The sequence below is a fragment of the Lampetra planeri genome, chromosome 1 (assembly GCF_965212315.1).
Source record: "Lampetra planeri chromosome 1, kcLamPlan1.2.h2, whole genome shotgun sequence".
NCBI lineage: Eukaryota > Metazoa > Chordata > Hyperoartia > Petromyzontiformes > Petromyzontidae > Lampetra > Lampetra planeri.
In genome coordinates this window covers 13,463,479-13,479,022 of record NC_136107.1, presented here as the reverse complement: position 1 = coordinate 13,479,022, position 15,544 = coordinate 13,463,479, and the positions used below count along the sequence as shown (strand labels likewise).

Here is a 15,544-nt window from a genome sequence, read left to right as displayed (position 1 = left end):
GACTTGTGGTGCAAAACATACACCATCTGTTTTACTTTATTTACTTATAGAAATGTAATGCCAGAGGCCCATAGGACATACCTGGATTAAATCATCCTTGGGCATGGGAGAAAGTATACATTCTTTACACTTGCATTTTTTTTTATTTCGTGATCCCTTTAGATCAGTGGATAAGAGTACTGGAAACCCTGGAAAGGACACATTTCAAAGTGTAAATTTCAGCTTCATTTTTATTTTGGACAAAAAAACAAGTATTAGAACACCTAAGCAACATTTAAGAACATCTTTCTGTATTTTAAAATCATAATAACCCATGTATACTACAGAATCTGTTTTACACCAAATATTGAAATGCTTTTTATTCAAAATGCCTACTGCTTTTTCCTGAAGGGCTTTTTGAACAAGCCCTACCAAATCACTGGAGAAAGTTTTGCACTAAGGAAAACAAACACATTTTAGTACTTTCTGTAGAGGATGAGAACCTCCGACCATTTACTTATTAAGTTATATAAATTTAATTTCAGAAAGGTCCACTGGCCATTTTCTGTATTAAATACTAAATATTGTTCCTAAAAAATATTTAAGAATAAGTACAATTTTTAAAAGGTAAAGAATAACATACCAAAAGTAACTGGAATAAAATATCCTGCAGTTTCTTTCAAATGGTTGCTACACATATAAAACATATCTCCAATAAGTGTGCCTCAAAAGTTATTAACACAAACATTCCTTATATAATACAGTCTATGACTACAGCAAGCCAGCTAAGAAAAAACACTGGCATAAATGTTTGTATCCCCTGCTTGCTGCCCTACGGTTTTGCCTTTAAAGTTGGCACATGATGTTCCAAATTGTGAAAGAAGTGATGGTTGAGGGCAGCCTTGGCCGAAACTCTCCTGGTTGGGTCGTATTGCAGCATTTGCTGTCACAAAAACAGACAAGGTACATTGCAACAATATAAATGTCCAAAGCATGTGATTTTTTTTTTAGATTGCATTTTCAGACAGAATTTCAACCAGTTTAAACACATTGATATTATTTTCCTTACCATGAGTAGATCGTGCCCAGCGGCGTCCAGGAGAGGCACCACCTTGGTGAGGTCCTGGGCACACCAGCGTGGAAAGGAGGGTTTGTAATCCGGCAGCTGCGTGATGCCCCGCCACACGGTCTCATCCGGTGTGCCCAGTGTGCGGAAGATGCGGAACAGCTGATCGATCTCCGAGTCACCAGGAAACAGAGCCCGCCGCGTCAGCTGGGTTTGTCGAAGGGAGAAGGAACAAATACGCAAGCAATGCAACAGCATCGACAATGCACTTAGAGAGTTTCCAAATAAGCCGTGCCATTTCATTTCCACCATAAGTGCAATCGAGGAAGTGCGCTTTTTTGTGAGCTGGCTCCAGAGATTCCAGCCTTCGAATCTGGGTATCCACCCGTAATTTGGTTGTTTAAGTATAATCAATGGTCCAATGGCGGAGCCAGGAATTTCAGGTGGGGGGGGGGCAACCCCTCCAGCAATGAAAAATTATAGTAAGGACTTGTCCCTTGCTTTTTATTCGACGCGTGTGCGGCGATGGCGAGGGTCGAATTGGAACCGTGTGTAATCGGCATCACGCTCCCTTAAGGTATGCCTTCAGGGAAGTGGTGTACTATCAAGCAAACTGCGCACAATTCTGAGTCACTTATAACTGCTTTGCCATTACGTATTGCCAATTATGGACTCGGACTTGTCCTATCATCTCAAGAGTCCCTGGCACAATATGCTACACAGTGGCAGTGGGGGTCGCAAAATGCCGATTTATTACTAATAAACCCCAATGATCCGATCGAAATTAGGGATTCTAATCGGATCACGTGCCACCCCCCCTCCCCCCCACTGGCTCTGCCAGTGAAACAGTCTCACTCTGGTCACGCAAAAAACCCCATTACATTAGTTTTTCACTTCATTTTGCTAAGTTCCAGCTGTGAGGATATATAGGTTTGACTGCAATGCCACTTTCTCTGTATGAGAATGTGGGAAAGACCAGTGCCACCAGGACAAGAGATTACTTGACAGGATCTGAGAAGTGGTTATCTGTTTTCACAGGCCAACTTTTAAAAACATTTTTTAAACGATGCACTACACAAAAGTTCTGATTTAATACATTACTTTGTTTCATGACATGACACTGATAATACAATTAGAATATATTTAATAAAACGACATTACGCAATAAGTGCAACCAATTGAGCATCATTTTCTCGTTAGACCATCTGAACATATGAATCTGCATCTTCTCCATTAGACTAATATTCTCCAAATTACTTGAAAGTGACCATTTTAAATAATACCACAGCTTAGTTACGTACTGCAATGTGGGGTTTATTTGTCCATGTACAGGCGTGTCTTGCTTAAAATGCTAAACGAAAACTCGTTAAACGATCGTTTTCCCATTGACCCCCATGCATGTTAAAAGTTAAATTACGTTTCAGCCCCATTATGTTCTGCTCTTGAACAACCTTTTTAATGTGATAAATACTAATTATAATAAAAAAAGTAATAACACAAATGAAACACTACACGTGAAGAACCAGTGCTTGCAGGTGCCTGGAATTTATTTGAAGGGTATCTACCCTTCAATATTAGTGGGTAGAGTGAGCAGCATGGGCCATGCAGGACCGCCGGTTTAATTACTCGCCACTGATGTTAGCCGTAGCTCGGAATCGAACCAGGCCTACTGGGTTCACAGCCACGATGCGGGGATGCGAGCGTGACTTTCTGTCCAGTGTTGACTCCAGTACCATCTCAGCAAAGATGCAGCCGAGGCTCCAGACGTCGACAGCGGTCGAGTAGTATTTGCATCCCAGCAAGATCTCTGGCGCGCGGTACCACAGTGTCACCACCTGCAGGCAGCAGAAGCAGCGGTATGAGAGGCCCATGCTCCATGCCGCTATTTTTGGTGCACCTTACTTTACTTTTTGCACCACCCGGCCTGTGTGTCAGGCCGGGTGGTGCAATCATTACGAGTGCACAAATTTGCATATTAAAATGAAGGTCGACTCTGCCCATCATACCCTCCGGGGTAGATAAATTAGTTACCAGTGTGTAAACGGCTGTCCTACAAAAAAAACTCGTCACTTTCTTGGTAACCACTACATTGATCTTCGTTACTATGAATCGTGTACCAGTATAGGGCAGTACAGCAAGCTGACCTACGTATATGAATACTTATGTTTTATCCATCGTGCATAAAGGTTTATCCAGGCACTCAAATTTTGTCTAAACAAACAAAAACTTGATTCGAAGCTTTCGTGACTGCAGGAATTACTTTGGTTCTTTTGGTAAAGTCAGGTAGAAAGAAATTAAATTAAATAGAATACCGATTGCAACACAAGCAACCATCATCAGGTACAAATGAAAGAGAAAAAAACATAGTAAACTTGGAAATATAATGCAAGACAACACAGAGAGTGGCTAACGGGGGGTCGCTGGGACTGATTGGCCAAATTAGAGCCCAAATTTGAATTGGTGATGTGAAATTGGCTGGACCGATCTTGGTCTCTTCATCCCTCACTGTTCCGTGCCTGTTGGGTACGGATTTTCTGGGAAAGATGCCCATCAAAATCCTAATTGACCAGGGATGCATCGAATTGCCCTCGGGTCGGCGTATGGCATTCCTACCATCCCCCACGAGGTTGCGCACGGCATGCACCACCGTTCAGGCGCTGGCGTCCCGAACGGTGCGCATCCCACCAGGTGCACAGATGTTAGTTCCTCTCCGCCTTCGGAAACCTCTCCGCCTTCGGAAACCTCTCATTCCGGGTTCAACGGCGGGCGGTGTTCTCATAGGGCCTTGGAATACTGCGGCTCGAGGTTTGGAATTGGTCGGTGCGCAGACGCTGCTATCTGGGGATCGAGACCCGTTTATCCAAGTTTTGAATGCTGGGCTACACACGACCGTTATACCGCAGGACACCGTGCTCGCTCATGCAACGCCGTCGCTCCAGGCCGATTCGACGGTAGGCCATGTCGGAACCATGCCTCGGTCACAACCACGCTCCAGCCTCGATGAACAATGGTTGGATTCGCTCTGTCCATCGGCTGTCAATTTGTCAAATTCCCAGAGGGATAAATTATGCGCTCTGCTACTGGAATTTTATGTTTTTAGTAAATCTAAATTTGACATTGGATGCACTAAATTGTTGAAACATCATATTGATACAGGTGATGCTGCGCCCATCCGCCAGAATCAGTTCCGTTTAAGCCCTGCTGAGAAAGAACATGTAAGGTTGGCTGTCAATAACATGTTAGCTGCCGACATCATCCCTCCATCCACCAGCCCGTGGGGAGCCCCCATCGTGCTCGTGAAGAAGCACGATGGTAGTTTGCGATTTTGTATCAACTTTCGCAGGCTAAACTAAATTTCAATAGCAGACGCGTACCCCCTCCCCCGTATGGAGGAATCCCTTGATGCCTTGGTAGGGGCACGTTACTTTTCAACCCCGGACCTCGTCTGGCTTCTGGCAGCTGCCACTTGACGCGGATTCTAAACCGAAAACAGCCTTCGCACGCCGCAGGGTCTGTTCGAGTTTAACAGATTGCCCATTAGACGTCATTGTCTTCAGCCGTACTTTTGATGAACACCTGCAATGGTTGAGGGCAGTTTTTGTTAAAATAAAATGCGTGCGGCCGAACCTTGAATTTAAGCTATAAAAATGCCACCTCTTGCGTGAATCGGTGCGCTACCTTGGCCACATCGTCAGCCGGTCGGGTATTGCCAGACCCCGAAAAAAACGATTGTGTCCGCTCATGGCCAACCCCGACGTCGGTGGGGGAGGTGAGGAGCTTTATCGGTTTTGAGTCCTATTACCGACGATTTGCGGCGGGGTTTGCTTCCATCGCCAAGCCCCTCCATGCGCCGACGGCCAAGTGCATCAGGTTCCACTGGGGCGAGGAGGATGTATTTAATTCACTGCGCGATGGGTTGGTGAATGCCCCTCCACTGAGCTACCCAGATTTCACGTTGCACTTCATTCTTGACACGGAAGCGAGTAACACTGGCATCGGGGACGTTTTGTCGCAAATCGTTGACGGGGTCGAGCGAGTGATTGCATATGGGAGCCGGGTATTGTCTCCAGCGGAGCAACGGTATTGTGACACGTCGCAAACTGTTAGCAATCGTTTTTTTCATTCAACATTACCGACCTTACTTGTACGGGAGGCACTTCACTGTTCGTTCCGATCACACCGCCCTTCAATACGCGTTGCGAGTCGACCAGCCATCTGGTCAACTCTCACGCTAGCTGGAAATCTTGCAAGATTACGCATTCAGAGTCAAATATCACAAGTGCAAACAGCACTGTAATGCCGATGCTTTGTCTTGCCTGCCAACGACAAACAAGTGTGCATGCTTCCTGGGATCGGGTCGCTGTAAGCAGCCGGTTGACAATTTGCCTCAGCACCTCGCTGCTACGGCCGAGACAGGTCCTAGGGTGGGCCCTGAGGGTACACTCACTCAGGATTTGTTGCTCGGCCTGACCCGGGACGATTGGGGTCGCCTCCAGATGGAGGATGCTTCGCTCCTTAGGTTTCGCAGTCGGGCTAGTAAGCCTGCGAAAGGGGATGACTGCAATGGTCTCGCGTCTTTTGTTTCGCGCGACGGCCTCCTAATGGCATGGGATGACAGCCTGTGACAATACACAATCGTTATGCCCACCGTGCTGTGGGGTAAAGCCATTTGGGCCGTGCACGAATGTCTCTTGCATTTAGGGATGCACAAGACCTTGGACACACTCGCATTTCATTTTTTTGGCCCGGCATGGCCAAAGACATGGCAGATTTGCTGCAGGGCTGCACTCATTGCACGTGACGGAAGCCGCCTGCCCGACCAACTTGTCCTCCTCTGCAGTCCTCGGTCCCTTTCCAGCCACTCCCGAGGTAATAAGTACCTGTTGGTTTGGTTATAATATTTCACACGTTGGCCAATGACATGGCTGCTCCCAAACCAGTCAGCAGCAGCCATCATAGAGGCCTTTGTCCAGGGCTATGTCCTGGACAAGGGTGCTCCCGAACGGTTGCTGACCGACCAGGGAAAAAATTTCTCGTCCACCTTGCTGCGGGACATTTGCGACATGCTGGGCACGCAGAAAATTCGTACCTCCCCATACCACCCGCAGACTGATGGTATGGTTGAGCGATTGAACCGAACGCTCACCTCCATGCTTTGTCACCAGGTGAGCCAATCGCAGCTTGACTGGGATCTGCACATCCCTGGTGTCCTGACCGCTTACAGAATGGCGCCTCATTCGGCCACGGGCTACTCACCTTTTTACCTCATGTATGGCAGAGAGGTTGACCCACCTGTGGAGGTGCAGTTGCGTGTAAAACCGGCTTCACGAAAAACTAAATTGTCTGACCATATGCGATTTAACCTCCAAAAGTTGTTCGAGGCCAGGGAGGCCGCACAGGAAAATTCGGTCGGGCGACAACGTGCCAACGAACGGTTGCGGAACCCTCGGGTGTCCACTCATGTCTGGAAGGTAGGGGACAAGGCCTGGCTCCACTGCCCCCAGTTGCCGTTGGCAACGTCACCTAAATTGCTTCGGCCCTGGCGGGGTCCTGTCAATATTGTGCAGGTGTTGCGTCCCGTGTCAAAGTTCAATGGAGCCGCAGATGTTGGTATGTCCATCCGTCGCACCTGAAACCCTTTGTCGCGCCGCGATTGTCTGTTTCACATTACCGGGGCAGAACGTGTGGTGTGTCCGACGAGCCAGGTCGGTGTCTGCAGAACATAACCCTCAGCGCAGCCATGTTGTTGCGCCCTCAGATGCCGAGGGAATGAGCCCCCCACGGCCGTCGTCAACGGCCGCTTCCGTCGACATGGGCTCTGCCGCCGACCCGAATGTCACCCAGGGGGCGCCGGCCTCTTGTCCCCCCTGTGAAACCCCCATTACCATACGACGGCCCTGCAACACGGACCCGTTCAAGGGCCCCAAGATTTTCATGACCCTTCCCACACCCTCACACGCACCACGACGCACACCTACCTTCGTGTCGGCCGGGCTGCCACGGTTGGTGGCCCTCCTTGCCTGTGACTTGCATTCGGTCGTCATGTTGTTGTTTTAATTGCGTGGGTCGTGGGTGCGGCGCCGTGACGGATTCGTGCGGATACCCTCTTTGCGCGTTCTTGTCTAATTGTACATTTGTAAATAGTATAATTTTTGTACAGGTGGGCTGGGGTATTTATGTCGGGTTGTTCTTGTTGTGTTTTTCTTGAGGCACGCGTAATTGTTCTGTTTTTCACGGTTTCGAGGAATTGTTGCCAACCGGGACGGCTGGGTGCTATGGAGGGGGGGGGGGGGGGTAATGTCGTGGCATGGTTGGCCACGATCGCCACTACTCATAGCCGGCAGTACTCGCTCAAGCCAGTAAAGAGTATAAGGGAGGCCGGACCAGCTCAACAGTAATGATGGGCAGTTGGCCCTAGGCAATCCCTGGGGGGAGCATTGGGACCAACGGGGGCCTGGGGGATGAGGTCATTCACCAGGGCCTTGGAGAAGGTTCTGGAAGGGAGGCGTGGCCAGGGCCGGAGTGAGCCGGGACCCTGTATATAAGCAAGGTCCATAAACAGCTCAGCTCAGTATCATCCGGCTGAAGACTGAAGATCAACCTGGAGCCCTGAAGAGAGAAGAGCCCTGTGGGCAAAGCCGAACCCCTGGCTAGGGTGAGGCTTGAGCTGTACCAGTGAAGCTCCGAGCTTATAACCAGTGAAGACTCCAGAGAAGACTCAAGCCCCTGGCAGTGTAGGCATAGTGATTTCCAGAAAGAGGCAAGCTAGCCGGCTATGTAGGACATCGGGTGAAAGGGGCCGTTACCCCTTTGTATTGTAGTTTGTTAAGTTGTAATAAACGTGTTGCCTCAAAGCAAGCTTCCTCCAGTGTATTACCCACTACACATTTAAACTTGATCAGCACAAAACATAACACTGTATACAAATAAATTATTCACTATTTCAGAGCTTAGGTAATGTTTTTGCAATGCAGTTGGATCTGTTTATCGTGCCTCAGTGAAGATCAGATTTTGGAACGTATTTGGGTCTAAAGCTGTACACTGAAGAGCGCAGCCCCTCCCCCTTGCCTCGTGTGTGTACGTGCGGAGTGGCACTCCGAAGGCGCGCGCCAGCCCAAAGTCTGCCAGCTTGATGGCGCCGTCGGCGTTGATGAGCAGGTTCTGCGGCTTGAGGTCACGGTGCAGGGTGCGCTGCGCATGGCAGAAGGCGATGCCCTGCAGCAGCTGGTGCATGTAGCTCTACCAACAATGGCAGCACGTTCGCAACAAAACAGGTCCCAAGCGTAACATTATTGAGAAATTATTACATGCATTTTGTGCAATGCCTTAATTTCAAGCATTTAACAACTAGAGAGAATTAACTGTGTTCCTGGGACTGTGAATACTTAAATGCGTATTTTAGATGTAATTTAGCATCAGCATTGCCTCAAAATACAACTCACGACTTGAAGATAAGCATAAATTACCCCATATCTGCATCAAACTGGTTACCCAGTTAATCAGAAACATTTTAAGTAACTATTGTTATGATAATCGACGTGCATGTTTTTTTTTGGGCCCAGACACAAATATATTGGCTACTAGTTATGTAAATAAAAAAATATTTGATCAAATGCTAGATTGGACCTCATTAAGAATCTGATCAAAAGTTAGTTGGCGATTAAAGTAATGTTTATACTCAGAAATGAAATAATGTCGACATGAATGCAATCAACTTGCATTCATTAAAGCATACAGGATGCCTCTGGTGTCTGCATAGATTAAAAAAATAATTACTCTGATAATAATAGGATCTGCCAATAGTGGCCCCATATCAACGTGGATAGGAGTTATTATTTACTTGCTACAAGTATTTACAAATAAATGAGTACTCCTCAAGGCGCATTATTCCAACATTTCCCTTCATTTGCATTAATCCAACATTTCCCTTCATTTACAAATACATTTTTAAAGGATTATTTTGCAAATGTCAGCGAATGTAATCATTACTGGTAGGCATGGATAACTTAACAAACGTCTACTACAACCACCCTCATGACACCAGGGATTTGGATACTGGAAACACCTCCATGGGAAACAGTTCACCTGGTCTCTTTAAATTATATTTATAATAAAACCAAGAGAGATCTGTGTCCAGTACATCAGAGTAAAGTCAGTTGCTTGGTGTCGTGATGTGTACATTTAAAAGAGAGAGAGCAAACGAGGGAAGGAGAGTGCTGTGCATAAGAGGAAGCCTAGGGTGGTCTAAGTGGACAATGTGGATGCTGAAGCCATGGTGAAGCTGTATGTAACGTAACAATTTAGTGCCACAATAAGAGAAACTTTACCTTGACCAGTGGCAGGGAAATCCCTAATGGGGGTGCATTGTCCATATACTTCTTGAGGTCCTGGTCAAGGAACTCAAACACCAAGTAAAGCTTGGTCTCACTGTGAATAACATCCAGGAGCCTGCAAATGGATAGATACAATTCGGCCCCCACAGCAGGGTACAGCGATGCATTGATTGATATCAATTCTAAAGTTGTGTGTATTGGGATCGTGTGTATGACCCCCCACAGCCACTCGTGGCCACCACACTCACGACAATGTAAAAGATAAATTCTTGAATTGTGACAATTCATAGAATGGCTGAGGTTGACCATCGCTATATGCATAACATGCAAGATTTTGTACAATTTCATATTGTACTAATCTGAAATTACCAGGTAATAAATAACTTGACGTAATTTATCAATCACAGATGTTGTAGAGTATTTGAAACAATACATACCATATACATACGTTTGTTGTCAAGCATTGGTGAGGCACCACAGGGGCATCTTTGTGTATTTGCTGTATTGCTAAAGCTTTGTAGGCTGAAGCGGTGCATTGCTGTTTGCCCATATTTGTGCACCCGTGACATTTAATGCCACTGTGAATTCAGCTCTCCATGGTGATATTTTTATAGACTACAAGAGATTGAGGGCAGCTAACATGTCAAAACTCGAAAGCTGGGTGGGCCCATCCTTGTTTAATAACACAGCAAAGCCACTAATGCCACAATTGTACATGCATAATAGAACAGAAAAGCCTTTAAACATTACACACTTGTTGTTTGTGTGATGTGCTAATACAAAATTACACTTAATTACACTATTGAATTGTCATGGTATGAGGTTGTTCAAAACAATATACATATTTGGTCCTATTTCCAATGTATTTCAATTAGTGCTATCCACGTCCTGTCAAAAAATATATATATATTTGGGTGGCTGAGTCCAAATTAAAATCCAGGATCTTGACCGTGCCACCTCAACAATCTGACCAAAGCCAACTAAACACGAGAGCTGCTGACACAGCATACACATCATAAAGCTGCTTCAGTTACCTTGTGCACAATATAACCGGATTGATATAACTATGATTCTACAAATGATTTTGTTCAGGAAGCCTGATGGTCAATTTTAAGTAACCTGTTATTTTACAGCATCAATTTTTGTCTTCCTCTCCAAAAGTGGAGGGGCAAGGGACAGTTGCCTCCAAACATTCCCATGAAGAGCAGGTTAATACGGCTTGGCCATGTTTACCATATAAATTGGCCATATATCACATGGAGTATACAATGGCCACCTGAAAAAACGATAAGTGGAGGGCTGTGCATTAAATGACAGCGATCAATGACCAAAGAACTTCAGAAGCTGGGTATCACATAAGAGGCAAGATTGCGGCGATGTTTATGTTGAACACAAGTAGCCAATAAGGATGTACTTGACTGACTTTTCAAATCTCTGGGTTTAGTACACTCACATTGCCACATACTCTTAGTTCTTTCGGTAAAATCACGTAGGTAAAAAAATGAAATTAAAATGAATAGAAATAAAACAATAAAAATCACGACGTTTCGGAGGCAACACAAGCTTCCGTCTTCAGGTGAAACTAAGAGTATGAATCCTTGCAGTCACAAAAGCTTCAAATCTAGAACTCACATTGCCATCAACAGCACCATCTATGAACAAACTGGGCCTGGACAGCTAACGGCTGTGGTCACAGAGGCGCGTTACCTGACAATGTTCGGGTGGTTGAGCTCTCTCAGCAGGGCGATCTCCCTGATGGCCGTGCTGGGAACTCCCTCCGTCTCCCTGCACGGGGATCACCAACGATGCACCGTCACTTTTGCAACTTAATTCATCCTAGCTGGTCTCTTGAGTTCTCACCTGGTTAAAAAAACTTGAAATGTTTAAAGTTAACGTTTTGCAATTCAAAATTGGCACATGCGGCCAAAAAAATAAGTCCTGTAAAATGCGACAGAAATATGAACCCATAAACAGGCGCTTGTATCTTCCATGAGTTCCTTGTCCTCGTCTCGCTCGTGGGCAGATTCCAGTCTCCATTTATTCAACACGGACGCGTCCATATAACACTAGTAGAATACATAATGCAGCAGCTGCTGTGGTATATTGTCGTATTATGCAGTTGCTGTGGTTATAATGGAATGCATTTTCAAGTATGTATTGGCCGAGGTTGTTAGCGCACTGTGCAATGAACCTGACCATCTAAGTCCGATTCTCATGCACGGCGAGTTACATCTGAACCAATCTTGGGGCCGACCTGCTTCACCAAAACTCAATGAACAGCGTCAAGTATCGCCAAACAACCGGAACGGAATTGGGAAGACTGCGTCCAGTAGTGTATGAACAAGGTGTTGTAATGCAGTACGTATTTGTAATTGTAGTAACTGTGGGTTTAACTTGGTAGCTGTTATTAATGTATGTACTGTATGTATGTCGAACTTCTTGCGCACCGTACTAGCCAACCGTGATAATCGTAAGTGCGGGGAAAGGACAACAAACATGACGTTGTTAAGACTGTGCAGTAGCCGTGGTTAGAACGGTTGCTTCGGGTCTAATGCAGTAACTGGAGTTATAATAGCAGTAGCTGCTGTTACTCGGTGGCGGTACTGTATCACATCACCGATCGTTTCGCTGGAACCAGACCGTCTTACGTGTCAAGGCGAATCTTCTTCAGCGCCACCGTCTCTCCCGTCATCTTGTGGCGCGCCTTGTAGACCACCCCGTAGGTGCCCTCGCCTATCTTCTCCACCTTCTGGAACAGGTCCATGATGCCCTGCTCGGGTTTCCCGAGTCCTCCCGAAAGAGACTTCGCCATGGTAAGCTCTGTACAGCAGGCGCGCACTTGATTTACCGAGCGGTGTTGAATGCAACGCTAGTCTCTTATGCAATTTTACTCGTAAACAAAACGAAAAAATTTACGAAACAAACAGCTTAAATACCGCCCGTTGCTTCGCGGTCTCTCCCGTGTTCGGGCAAGGCTGTGCTTTACGGAACGCGAAGTTAAAGGCCGTTATTGTCGTTGTTCAGCGCATTACAGCAAGCGGCGCGCCGCTTTACGCGCGCCAACGTCGACTTTCCCGCGCTCTGCGATTTCCCGCCAAATTCTCACGGGCGCACTCTGCCGACGTCATCGCGACGGTGTTGCCGGATTGGTTGGAGGGGTTGATGACACGGCGGTGGTGGGGGGGAGGGGCCTTGGCACAAGCGTCGTGGTGACGTCACCGCCACTGGTTGTTGTCACAGAGTTCATGGGGTCGCCGCGAGAATATATCGCGATATATCGTGCGACATCGACATCCACGATAATCGTATCGTCAGTTTGTTTAAACTAAAAGTAAACTCCTGTATTTTTAGTTTTTTACCAGGTAATATTGTAATATTGAGCAATATTGCTTTTTATTTCCCAGAAGCGACCTGGCCACGAATGATATCTCAACGAAGAGGCTAATCGTCGTCGCCATGTGGAAATGTATAGCAGCCACATACTCTTAAATGATTGATGTTGATTCTAAATGTGGAGGGGAAACCCACAGAGGACTCGGAGACAAATCCACGCGACTACGGGGGGATAGAGACACTGCAAACTCCTACAAATATTACAGCAGGCGTCAGGGTCGATGATCGAACCCACTACCACCTGTATACCAGGCGAGGTAGTCAACATCTCACCACCGTGGGTGCCCACACTGTCGTGATTACTGTTGCGCGTGTAATAATGATTAAGTTGTAAAAAAAAGTACAGTGTCTGCCACCCGTGTGTTTCAAACAACACGCATTCCTGTCAACCCCTTATCAGTGCCTACCATATTACAGACCAATTTAGACCTTATTGGTTACCCCGTGCCCCTAAACATCTCAACGTTCATCGTCGGGGCAAACAGAACTCAACAGTCCTGGTTCAGCCCCATAGTCCATCGGCTAGGATATAAATGGGCACTGCCTAAGGTGCCAGGAGTTTGGTGGAACAATGTTTTTATTTCGTCAATACTGTATTTTAAGTGAAAACAATTTATAATTGGAGAAAAATATGATAAATCTCTGCAGTAATTATATAAATTACTAGCAGAAGTACCCGGCGTTGCCCGGGTGAAAAATATATTTCTTAATAACCTTACATATATACACACCCTCACCACTCACAACTCACCCTCACCATTCACCCTCACCACTCTCCCTCACCACTCTCCCTCACCACTCATCCTCACCAATCACACCCTCACCAATCACCACTCACCACTCACCCTCAACACTCACCCTCACCACTCACCCTCACCATTCACCCTCACCACTCTCCCTCACCACTCATCCTCACCAATCACACCCTCACCACTCTCCCTCACCACTCTCCCTCACCACTCATCCTCACCAATCACACCCTCACCAATCACCACTCACCACTCACCCTCAACACTCACCCTCACCACTCACCCTCACCATTCACCCTCACCACTCACTAATCACCACTCACAATCGCCACTCACAACCGCCCTCACCATTATATTTTTGCCCCAGTCAACGCCGGATATTTCCCATTCGTAGCAGTTTATATCAACTCTATAACCAACTTATATTAAACAGGAAGCGCGATCCTAAAGTAATTTACAACCTTCGATTAGTCCTTTGTGCGATTCAAAAAATCGATTCCTGGCATGTTGGGGGTTTACATTTTGAATGATAGAGTTTCATTTTCATTGGTATGTTATGTTTTAATGTTTTCAGGAGTTTTTAATTACATTTTTGCCCTGGTCAACGCCGGATATTTCCCGTGCGTAGCGCTATAATTTTATTATCTACCGACCCTATAATAGTAATTGCACACATTGGGGTGGGGGGGGGGGAAGTGAAGAGGACGTGAAACTTTGATGAATTTACCTCAGAGTCGCGTGTTAATGCGTGCGCATATTTTTAACGGGAATTCAAAATGGCGTCCACCCCGCAGCGAAGGCGTCGCTGGCCGTTGCCAGGGGCAACCGCCGTGGGCCGCGCCGGTCGGCCAACGGGCCAATCGCAGCGCTAGGAAAACCAAACGGACCAATCGTGTCTCGCAAATCCCTCACATTTCGTCCAATGAAACTGCGTATGGTCCGGCGACACACAGACACACACACAGACAGACAGATTTGCGATTTTATATATATAGATTACTATTCATTTCCTGTCTATTGGCTACTGGTTATGTAAATAAAAAATTATTTGATGAAAATTATATAAAAATGCTAGATTGGACCTCATTAAGAATCTGATCAAAAGTTAATTGGCTATTAAAGTAATGTTTATACTCAGAAATGAAATAATGTCACCATGAATCCAATCAACTTGCATTCATTAAAGCATTCAGGATACCTCTGGTGTCTGTATAGATTCAATTATTACAATTCAATTCCTGTCTCGACTGGACATCTGTGAAAAAGAGCTTCATCGCTCATCGGATTTCTTCAGGATAAATAAAGATTCAGAATTCCAAGTTTAATTAGTATTATCAAAAATATAGGTTTTTTTGGGTTAGACCGCGTACGTATAAATGTGTCGTTATACCCGCCACCACTCGACACAGCCAATTAGTAAGGTTTGTCACATAAACAAAACATGTAATGTCTTTACTAATACGTCACACTGGTGTCTTGGAGAGTAAACCCACAACATTAATAATTCGAGTATGACGTTTCACCAGTAATTACAACTAACATAATCAGGCGACAGCCAGATTTGTGGAGAAATCATTCTGTTTTTTTCTTAAATAGAAGGATAAATGCTTATAATAATTACATTTATATAGCGCTTTTCATCTAGGATCTCGAAGTTCTGAACATGACAGCAGCAGCAGACGCTCAGCATAAAAATAACATAAATACATTTGAAGAATCATTTGTTAATTGAACTTAAAGTTTAATAAGCAGAAACATCACCTGTTCGCCAATCAGGTGCGAAGGCCAGAGAGGGTGGGGGGGTTAATGTATGTATATAAATGACAATGGCTATCCATTACCGGTTCGGTTATTCTTATGGATGCACATTATGCATGCACATTGTGCTTGTACATCCAGACGTTTTTTGTGTGCACGAAAATCGCAGTACCTTGTTGGCACGCGTGTTCCGCCACTGTCGACAGTTAGATTTGGGAGTATTTAATATTCTTGTGGTGTTATTTTAGTCTCATGCTGAGCATTCG

The 15,544-nt window shown here is 45.8% G+C and overlaps 1 protein-coding gene across 1 annotated transcript; it reads right to left on the bottom strand.

Moving 5' to 3' along the window:
- Positions 1-212: 212 nt before the first annotated feature.
- Positions 213-12,509, bottom strand: LOC144718670 (cyclin-dependent kinase 2-like). The gene is made up of 7 exons (XM_078594103.1): positions 12,027-12,509; positions 11,086-11,163; positions 9,373-9,493; positions 8,114-8,284; positions 2,779-2,880; positions 1,049-1,252; positions 213-922 (listed from the first exon to the last, which is right to left on the bottom strand). Exons 1-7 carry the CDS (start codon positions 12,188-12,190, stop codon positions 812-814), a joined length of 951 nt encoding a protein of 316 aa, XP_078450229.1. The 5' UTR covers positions 12,191-12,509; the 3' UTR covers positions 213-811.
- Between the last annotated feature and the right edge of the window lie 3,035 nt (positions 12,510-15,544).